The following is an 11,130-nucleotide window of genomic DNA, read 5'->3' as shown; positions in this document are numbered from 1 at the left end:
TAAACAAAAAGAGTGTCACTAGTATGCCTCTACTTGACTAGCTCGTTATATCAAAGATGGTTAAGTTTCCTAGCCATAGACATGAGTTGTCATTTGATTAACGGGATCACATCATTAGAGAATGGTGTGATTGACTTGACCCATTTCGTTAGCTTAGCATTTGATCGTTTAGTATATTGCTATTGCTTCCTTCATGACTTATACATGTTCCTATGACTATGAGATTATGCAACTCCCAACACCGGAGGAACACTTTGTGTGCTACCAAACGTCACAACGTAACTGGGTGATTATAAAGGTGCTCTATAGGTGTCTCCGATGGTACTTGTTGAGTTGGCATAGATCAAGATTAGGATTTGTCACTCCGATTGTCGGAGAGGTATCTCTGGGCCCTCTCGGTAATGCACATCACTATAAGCCTTGCAAGAAATGCGACTAATGAGTTAGTTGCGGGATGATGTATTACGGAACGAGTAAAGAGACTTGCCGGTAACGAGATTGAACTAGGTATTGAGATACCGACGATCAAATCTCGGGCAAGTAACATACCGATGACAAAGGGAACAACGTATGTTGTTATGCGGTTTGACCGATAAAGACCTTCGTAGAATATGTGGGAGCCAATATGAGCATCCAGGTTCCGCTATTGGTTATTGACCGGAGACGTGTCTCAGTCATGTCTACATAGTTCTCGAACCCGTAGGGTCCGCACGCTTAACGTTCGGTGACGATCGGTAATATGAGTTTATGTGTTTTGATGTACCGAAGGTAGTTCGGAGTCCCGGATATGATCACGGACATGACAAGGAGTCTCAAAATGGTCGAGACATAAAGATCGATATATTTGATGACTATGTTTGGACTTCGGAAGGGTTCCGGGCAAGTTCGGACAAATACCGGAGTACCGAGGGGTTATCGGAACCCCCTGGGAGTGTAATGGGCCTATTGGGCCTTAGTGGAGAAGAGGAGGGGCGGCCAGGGCAGGCCGCGCGCCCCCTCCCCCTCTAGTCCGAATTTGACAAGGAGGGGGGCGGCGCCCCCCTTTCCTTCCTCCTCTCTCCTCCTTCCCTCTCTCCTACTCCTACTCTTGGAAGGGTTGGAGTCCTACTCCCGGTGGCAGTAGGACTCCCCTTGGGGCGCGCCTAGGAGGGCCGGCCCCTCCCCCTCCTCCACTCCTTTATATACAGGGGAGGGGGCACCCCATAGACACACAAGTTGATCAGTTGATATTTTAGCCGTGTGCGGTGCCCCCTCCACCATAATCCACCTCGGTCATATCGTAGCGGTGCTTAGGCGAAGCCCTGCGCCGGTAGTATCATCATCACCGTCATCACGCCGTCGTGCTGACGGAACTCTCCCGCGAAGCTCTGCTGGATCGTGAGTTCGTGGGACGTCACCGAGCTGAACGTGTGCTGAACTCGGAGGTGTCGTGCGTTCGGTACTTGGATCGGTCGGATCGTGAAGACGTACGACTACATCAACCGCGTTGTCATAATGCTTCCGCTTACGGTCTACGAGGGTACGTGGACGACACTCTCCCCTCTCGTTGCTAAGCATCACCATGATCTTGCGTGTGCGTAGGATTTTTTTTTTGAAATTACTACGTTCCCCATCATGTGCGAACATGTCGTTAACAGGCTTTCCATGGGCCGGCCCACTACCTTTTGACCAAGTCAAATGGGCCGGCCTTTTCACAGGAATGGGCCTCTGTTGTGCCGTGCCACGTGTCGACGTATCATAGGCGCCTTCGGTCCAATGAGTGAATGACATCTGTCCCAACAGCGAGTCGACACGTGTTTCCTCCAGCCAATGATGATTTTACACGTGGAAAATCCCCATTGGTCGGGGCTGTTAACGGGTTACCGGATCCAAACCGGAACCCGATAGCTTAACGGTGACCCGTTACGGTGGATGCCACGTGTCGGTCACGCTTGACAAAAGCACTTCTGTGACGCGCGATTTATCGTCATGGAAGTGGACACTTCCGTGATGATAATTTTGGTAATGTCATGGAACACTTCTACGACAGCACAGGTATGACTATCTTGATTCTGTCATAAAATCATCATGGATGTACCTGCATGACAAAAAACATGACCTACTGTGACAAACATGTATCATCACGGAAGTTTATTTTTTGTAGTGTCTAGTCTAGGTATATAACTCTCTCACCCCCTTGGAATCAAGTTATCAATGGAATATGAGTGTATCATCACTTGGGGGTAGAGTGTCACTTGGATAATGTTATTATTGATCATTGAGATACATGCCTTCAAGTAGTACACAGAGCCTAACACAAGTTCCATCCTCTAATCATCGGTCAAGTTGTCCTTGTGCATCGTGTCCAAAACATCAGTTGTTATGTGAATTGCCTCTATATAGATATCAAGCAAGTTCTCATGTGTCGAGGGAACGCTAGAAGTTCTTCCCATCTATTCACCATGGAGTGGTACTTGGCACGATTTGACACGTTATCTTCCCGTCGAGTATGGTGTCGTAGAATTGTAATATGAGATGCTCGCACAATCTCGTTGCACCTTGTCGACCAACTTGTCCAAGGCACATGAAATGAAGCTATCGGGAACTGTGTCAAAACTCAAAGGGGTGTTGTTGGCATATTCCCAATTGATCCTTTTCATCTTAACAACATGGGGATCCTTCTTGAAAAGGATATTCTCGTAGTAATCTGTTGTTCCAAAGTCCGGAAGCAATCGTCAGTAGTTGTCTTTCTCCCTTGATAGTGACCAGTGGCTCTCTAGGGCATTATGCCTTTATGCTTTTGCTTCTCCATGCCCTCGGCTTATAAGGGATTTACACTTCTATCTGGCAACTTTGGACATAATTCCTAAGCCTTTTAGGCTCTAGGGCTTTCTCTTCTTGTCGGACTTCTTATGAGTGGAAGTAGCCTTGCTCTTAGCTCTTGTGCCTAGATGTGTCACTTGCAATAGCATCACTCTCAAGCTCGGTTGCATTCTTAGCTCGTGCGACAATGGTTTCTTGAAGTTCTTCTTGCTTTCGTTGCTCAACAATTCTGAGCTTCCTTGATCTAGGAGCTCTCTTATTGTCAGCAGCTTTTGTTCTTCCTTTATATATTAAAGGCCACAAAATAACAAACATGCTAAGGGGCAAGAGAGAAAAAGGTGATGAATTGATTCATCTTGATCACAAAAGCAACAATTTTACCGACATTCTTGTTTCGCTTGGACGAATTGCCTTTTGCAGCAATCGCCTCTCGAGAAAATACCAAATAAATATCATAATTTTTAAAGGAACCTTTAATTTCCAAATAAATTTCCTAAGGAAGATATGACTGGGATCATTCACCATATCCGAGTACACTGATTAGAACTCATGACAAATGAAAAATCCAACAAAACACATTCAATTAATGTGTGAGGTTGATGTGCATGAGGTGTTGGACAAGGTGCAACCAGGCTGACATTTATCCCCAGTGAGTGCCCACCGGAAGCTAACATTCAACAATGTCACAGATACAACCTCTGCAACTAGGGCATTCTTCCTCTGATAGTGTTGTACATTATCGGGTATAGTTCGCCAAGTGTCCTGTCTTCTAACCATGAGTCCTCCTAGAAGCGAATACAATTTTTTAGGGTAAAAGCGAATATAATCATCGTCACCTACAACCAAGACACCTCTTCTAAGATTTCTCATTCACCCTCAATAGACCTTTCAAAGAATCAAAGGGTTCATAACCGAATGTCAAAAGTGATTTCAAATGAAGATAATGTTACATGGCAACTCTTGTCACACCCCATCTTCATTGAGTTTAAACAACCATTTGTTCAACAATATTTTTTTCCCCAAGGTCTTCAACCAAAAGATCACCTTGGTCTTTTCGGTCTATCAATTATACTTCACTTAGCTAACCTATATTGCTACAAGAATCTGGATCTGTAAGAAGTCCATCCTCTTCCGCACCCCTTTAGGTACTTGGAGGAAGCATTGCATAAACATAGGTAAAGTAGGAAGGACCGAATTAATTAGGAAAAAACATCCTCCGTGTGAGAACAACTTGCCTTTTTAATTTGATGATTGTTTTCATTTTGCTTGTGATTTTTCTATTTCTAGGTTTGAGCATTGAAAAGCAAATAAAGTTGCTCACGAACTTTCTAGATTGGCTAGATTTTCTTTAATTTCTGATTGGTTTGAGAAGCCTTTAAATGAAATTGTACCAATCCTCATAAACGATGTAATGATTATTACAAATGAATAAAGCTTGAGTTTTTTCAAAAAAAAACTTGCCATTTCAATTGCTTGAAAAATTGTCTTCAATATCTTTCCATTCTTTATTCAGAAGCTTAATTAATAATAGGAATTCCGAGGTACTACTACTTGAATAGAAGTATAGTAGACTCACACCCAAACAATTGTTTGCACGACTCTACGGACTATTTTTCCCAAAACAAATGGTCTGATTTTTGTGAAAGTTGATTTTGGATCCAGAAAGTTGCTCAAACAGACACAAGACAAGATTCATATTAATGGCTTTGTCCATGAAAAACACATCATATTCCACAGAGGCGAGGTATCACCCGCATACTATAAGATGGATATCCCACCCTCTACTAGAGGTAGAACAAGATCTCCAAATTGGCCATCCTCTTTATCCCGTGCTATGAGTGGCTAACATATCCGCGGCAATATTAAAAACAATCAGCGACATGGGTCTCCTTGTCGCCTTTGTTTTGGCCCAGAGATAATGACATATGTCATCATTGACCTTCACGCCAACACTCAGACCCTAAAAAAAACTAGCAAGAGGTGCGAAACCTTTCATGCAAAAGGATTGCACCTTGCTTATTCATTTCTATAGGACAATTGAAGTTTCTCAGCTTGACATTCAAAGTTAGTGCACCTTGCCTGTTCATTTCTAGGACAACTAAAATTGAGAAACACTCCCTGTGTAAACAAATATAAGACGTTTTAAATCACTAAAGTAGTGATCTAAAAGGTCTTATATGTATTTAAAGAGGGGGTACATGGCATTTACCTCAATAAAGTGAGACAAATAGGGCTCCCTTTATATCTAACAAGCAGAGGCGCAACAAATCTCACGCATCTCATCCAAAATACAACGTTCAGTCACAATGTTTTACATGAGAAGTAGAACGGGCAGCAGCATGGCGATTAGCCAAGTCAACCAGAAAGATTGAGATTGTGAAGCAGAACTATCTTGGCTCACAGGTCCAGAAGCCATACCACTGCCATTGGCACCGGTGCTGCAGATAGAACCAAACCTCATTGTTAGTATAGAACAACGATAGAAGTTTGAACTTACAAGAACACCAAAGTATGACTCACCTTCCTGCGAATTTACATGAACCATGGCCTGCAAGTGTAAATTCAGGGGAAACTTTGTTTAGGCACATGTCACACACCAAAGCGGTAATTGCAATATTGTAACAGCAAACACTTGAATAACAAGACAGAACCGTATATCAGAATGTGAGTAACTACAAGATGACTGTCACGGTTTTCTAACCAACTAATGGTATATGGTTTCTATATATTAGCATGACCAGATCAGATGATTGGCTTTGGACTCCTACGCATGGTTTATAATGCCTCATTCGATATACATAACAAACATGTACATTCAGTACTACAACCATAGATCTGTTTTCCTTGTATTGGTTTCCAATAGTGTCTGAACCGCGTGGAGAATAAACAATAGCGTCTGAATCTTGCTGGTTGGTTTCCAGTAGTGTCTAAGCCGTATGGAGAATAAACAAGCCAAGTCATCAGGAATGGTCAAACCAATACTTCCACAATTGAGCTACTTTCAGTTCTGTTTGGACCAAAGCAACCTTCTGCGAATATATGCCGTATGCCAAGAAGGCATGTAAAAAACCATGTCGATTCTAACATGTGAGAGGGCAGGTAAAGTTTGCCACTTCTTACTGACACGTCTGACCATTCCTGGTGACTAAAAACAGGAAGATTTGCGAATTAGGCATCATTCGCATACGAGTTTCTGTGCAGGCGTGCATTGGCAGAATCTTAGAGACAAAGCAGCAATAGAGCTTCTTAGCTCAACCTACCAGACTAATTAGCATAAAGTCTTCAAGAAAAACTTACGCTAAGATACAATAAATTTTTGACGGCAGATTAAGGACTCAGATAACAGAATAGAGCAAATACCAGATCAGAGGAGCTATGATGGCTAATGATTAGGTGAAACTTGTAAAAGTCTGCACCGCAGTTTCCACAGGATACAAAAAACTTTCTGTTTCACCCCTAGTACTAGAGGATGAACGAAGAATAAAGATTGCTAAAGGTTGCACAAAGTGTTACACGCAAGTAGTAAATCAGCCAATCAGGTCATATGAAATCTCCTTTTTAGTGTTGAGATAGTGAGACCAATGGAAATAATTTTATATGAAATGCCAACCATAAGGGAATACTCAAACCTGCATCTACTGATTGATTTTGTAGTTAGTTCTACTATGGCAGTACCTACTAGCTAATACATGAATACTTAGGAGGAAATTTAGCTTACTTGGATCTGTAGATGATATCGTTGCTGTGCTATTAAAGTTGCATGTTCCTCCACTTGCTTGCGTTCTATGATAATAATCATTGAAAGCATACGAAGCAACAGCTACAATGTCATCTGGTTTGTAGCACGGCTGCCCAGGTTGAATTGCGCTGCAGTTTGCGGAACCAGGGCCACATGCCCAATCCAAACTTTGCTTCAATGCACTATGGGGTGCACTTGAATTTGCCACACAAAACATCCCGTGCAAAGCCGGTGAATCAGTACTAGCTGTAGCTACATCTTCAAATGTCAGGGAGTACACTGCACTAGCATTGCTAAACATAATCCCCCAACTTTCCCCCGAAACAGATCCTGACCGAAGATCCTCACTGAACAACTCAAACAGGTATGTGCTTACTTGATTATTTCGCTGGCTAGGGGTACCAGAGTTATTTAGTACATGGCGTATGAGATTTGTATTGTAGGCCAGAGCATTATCAACATCCGCAGCCGGTTCTTTGCGTGCACCATGCCATGGCCAACCAGAAGCTGTGACCATAACAGGAATATCGGTGAAATTCATTGCTTTCATTGAGTTGTATGTGGCATCAACCATAGCATCAAACATATTGGTATAGAACAAATTGGTGTTCGGATCTGCAATCTGACTGTTGGGATTGAGTGATCGAAACAGGGCATACTCTAAAGGGAATACACCTTGCCCTTTCACATAGCCATAGTACGGTTGGGCATTCAGCATGAAGGAAGATCCTGTCTTCTTCAGAAATCCAAGATACTGTAACATTATTGAGCTCCATGTCGAGTTGAAAGTGGCAGTAGAGGGAGGAAATGCCTTAGAGATCATATCCATTGAATGAGGACTTGATAGTTTCACCTGGGTATTGAGGTTTGCAGCCAACAGTGCTGATTGGAGGAATTGCAATGCAGGTACTAGAACAAGAGCTGCATTTGGGACAGTAGTAAGAATCTCATCACCCACGGCAATATACGTGATGTTTGTTGCTGGAATGTAGGCAGCAACATTCTTGTTAATCCAATCAGCAGCTGTCGGACGAGATTGCCCCACACGGAGCAGCTCATTATTTGGCACACCAACCATCACTTCAATTCCAGTATTCGCAAGGGCGACTAGCATCTCATGGTTTGAATCAACCAAGCGAACATGTTGAATCTTCTTGGCTTTAAGGATGGAGACTATGTCTGATGCTGATGGCAGGTCTGACACGTTAGTGCCAATGTTGATACCAACAAATGCTCCTACATAGAACAGAAAACAGTAACAAATTTATGTGAAGGAAAATATGATACAAAAAAGGATGTATGATTGTATGCATTATCTTCTATTTTCTTCAGTTCAGAACAAAAAATATGTTTTCCTCAAACTAGGCACTGGCACACTGGGAAATCAGATTGCATTAACACAATGAAGTATACTAACCATGTTCAAAGCACTCATGTAATTTAAAATAACATCCATGTGTTAAGAGTACCTGAAGCATTGTAAACCATGAGCATCAACAGCATCAGCACGACCTCTAGTCTGTTGGGCGACATATTGTTGCGCCCAAGCATCTGATCAGTTATAATCCAGGAGCTTCTTACAAACTCCTGATCAAACCTGAAATATCAACACCTCATGCATTATTTCAGTCACTCAACAAGAACATAAACAGCTAATGTTACCAACAAAAATAACTCCTGAAATGCGAATGTATATTGGGGAAGCATTAATGATGTGAAATGGTAGCAATGCTTTCACATCTGTATAAACTGGATTGGTTAGGATGTGATAAGCTGCTCTCGCACCTTAGCTGGAAAAAGGAACTGAATCGATCCATCGCTGGATGGATTGGACTAGTGGGCGCAAGGAAGCAAACAAATCGGTGCGAAAGAGTGACGTTTTGGCTTCAATTGCTCGCTCCCTGCGGCAAAGAAAGAATCCCAGAGGCGAGCTAAAGGGAGAAGAGGGGGAATTTTGGGGGTGAATCAGGAGAAGACGAACAGACTAGAGGAGGAACAAGCAACAAAGGAGCAGAAAAGAACACAGAGCTCCGAGAAACGCAACAAGTGGCGGCATCACAACCGCAAGAACAGGACGGCAACAAGGGGAGGCAACAAACCACCTTCTGTCCCCGGCCTTGGAGCTGGGCGTATTCTGCTGTGAGCTGCGAAAAACAGGGTTCGAGTGGGAGCTGCATGTGCCGCAGATCCAACTTCGGCTCAAGCTTACCGGAGGCGAGGCACGGAGGCACTGCTCAGCGGGGCGAGGAGGAGGAGGAGGGGGGTTAACCTGGTCGACGGAGGTGGAAGACGACCGCCGGGCCGTCGCCGACGGCGGAGGGGGCGGGAGCTTCAGGCGGGGTGGAGCTCGGACCAAGGAGAAGGACAGCCGAGCCGTCGGCCGTCGCCGGAGGGCAGAGGGACTTGGAGGCACAGCGCTCGGGGGAGCTTCACCGGAGGGAGGCGGAGGCGCCGCTGTCGGTCGCTAGGCGGCGGAGGAGATCGGGAGGCGTCGCGCCGTCGAGGCCCCGGTAACAATCTCGCTCCCTCTACCACCCTGCCATTTTCCGCCCCCGCGTGACACTTGTTCTCGAGATAGAAGCTCTGCAAATCATTACTCCCAGCCCATGCCCGTCCGTCGCACCATATGCAAGTTCGTCCTCACCGCAGAGAGACTAGGCCGACTTACGGCCGTGTTTACACTGTTTTTTTTTTTTTTGAGACAACCGTGTTTACACTAGTGTGTGCACTGGCATCCAGCTTTTGCTTTTGGGTAATAGAGAAAGGACTCATGCGTGCCCTGCACATGTCACTTTGCCAGGTGGATCTATGGGTGGCCAACGGGCTGGCCCGGGCACGACACGCGCCTAAGCGGGCCTGACCCGCATGATCCGTGGCGGCCCGTGTTGTGCCGGCACGTTGGCTTCACCTCGGCAAACGAGGACGGACACATGGTAAATGGGCCAGCTCGCGTAATTTTCGGTCTTTTGGGCTGTTTTGGGCCATTCATGCTCTTTTGTCCCAATAACTTGATAAAAAATCTCAAAAAATGATCGTGCTGGCCTGTGGGCCTCACCTCGGTGGATGAGCACGACACATGGCGTGCCACGGGCCATGACAATAATCACTTCTCAGTTATGGAAGTATGGTCTTTCATAACAGAAAATGCGTGAATCATGAAAGTGCTTCGTCAAGGGTATCCAACATGTGGCAGTCACCGCAACGAGTCACCGTTAAGTTAACCGTAGGGTTTTGGATCTGATACCATTAACTACGTGGCAAACTGACGATCCTCCACGTGTCAGCCTCCTATTAGACGATGGAGCTACTCATTGGTTGTTCATTGGAAGAAGTGTCGCACGAACAATGGGCAACGTGAGCCTATGAAGTAAGGACTGGTTGCACGACGCAATACAAGCTCATTAGTTAACAAAAAGCCAACCTAGTCAAAGGCCCATGGGCCTTGGTCCAAACTTCGCAAATATGGCCCATGCTAGGCCCCTTGATGGCATACTGGGTAAATGCTTCCATGTTTCTCATCCGATCTACTCTGACTAGCGTAACCTATTGAGGGATCTGCCAAAAAATACTCCCACGCGGGGCTAGGCTAGTCGATAGACACATTTCTCAACTCTTTTGTATACCTATGATCATTACAATTCCTTGTACTATGTGTATCCCATACAATCAATACAAAAAGAGCGGGAGTAGGATTTAACCTCTATCACGAGGGCCCTAAAACTAGGTAAATTGACTCTTTGTTTTCCCTTTGGACTTTCCGACTCATTCTGGCATCCTGTGGAGGGTTTGCCGGAATCTACACTAACATAGAGCCTCCGTCGACTATCAATGTGAAAACACTGACAAATAGGGGGATATGAGTTTCTCAAAAGAACGAAAAAAGAAGATAAAAATATTGTTAAAAACGATATTTCCTATAGCTTAGAAAGCTAGCGATTAACAAAGCTTTTGAACCAATGTATGAAGTGTAAGACAATATAAACTGGTCAACTAAAGATGAACGACTAAATAACTAAAGAAAATTGAACATTGAGAATCTACAAATGAAGGTCTGAATGGGTAATAATTAATGATTTGAGTGATAAGAAAGACATGCATATTACAAACCTATACCTTTGACGAAGATTGTGCGCAAGCCCATACACATTGTTTCCTTTGAGATGTGTAGATTACATAAAAAGCACTCTCACGGAACACTTGCAGTAAAATAAAATTTGGGAGGTCATAAAAATATATTATAAATGACATTTGGTTAGACCAAAACAAAAGCAAATACAAAGACGCTCATGAGGATGGAGGAACGCGCAGTCCAGGATCTAAAACATCTAAGGTGTGAATGACAAGCACGGCACCAACAACTAAGTAGCAATGAAATCCAAGAAAATCAATCAATTACTACCAACCACACACAATAGAGTGAAAACTAATGCCAAAATTAGAAGATACGTATCTCTTTGAGCAAAGCATGAATACTAACGCTAATAAACATATGGATTTAATCTATATTTAATTGTTTGGCAGTGACCCGGCGAACAAAATAAAAAGTGGAGTCCATGAACCCTAGGGAAATCTAGGAAAACAATTCACTC

At 43.9% G+C, this 11,130-nt stretch overlaps 1 protein-coding gene across 2 annotated transcripts; it reads right to left on the bottom strand.

Moving 5' to 3' along the window:
- Positions 1 to 5,021: 5,021 nt before the first annotated feature.
- LOC123120546 (glucan endo-1,3-beta-glucosidase 4) lies at positions 5,022 to 9,214 on the bottom strand. 2 transcript variants are annotated; one of them, XM_044540555.1, is made up of 5 exons: positions 8,811 to 9,214; positions 8,011 to 8,138; positions 6,521 to 7,777; positions 5,323 to 5,350; positions 5,022 to 5,240 (listed from the first exon to the last, which is right to left on the bottom strand). In XM_044540555.1, exons 2-5 carry the CDS (start codon positions 8,090 to 8,092, stop codon positions 5,114 to 5,116), a joined length of 1,494 nt encoding a protein of 497 aa, XP_044396490.1. In that variant the 5' UTR covers positions 8,093 to 8,138; positions 8,811 to 9,214; the 3' UTR covers positions 5,022 to 5,113. The 2 variants fall into 2 exon arrangements, with proteins under 2 accessions (XP_044396490.1, XP_044396489.1); XM_044540554.1 differs by lacking the exon at positions 8,811 to 9,214 and adding an exon at positions 8,327 to 8,766.
- Between the last annotated feature and the right edge of the window lie 1,916 nt (positions 9,215 to 11,130).

Source organism: Triticum aestivum, chromosome 5D, assembly GCF_018294505.1.
Source record: "Triticum aestivum cultivar Chinese Spring chromosome 5D, IWGSC CS RefSeq v2.1, whole genome shotgun sequence".
Taxonomy (NCBI): domain Eukaryota; kingdom Viridiplantae; phylum Streptophyta; class Magnoliopsida; order Poales; family Poaceae; genus Triticum; species Triticum aestivum.
The sequence above is the reverse complement of the archived record's forward strand: the minus strand, read 5'-3'. Positions and strand labels throughout refer to the sequence as shown.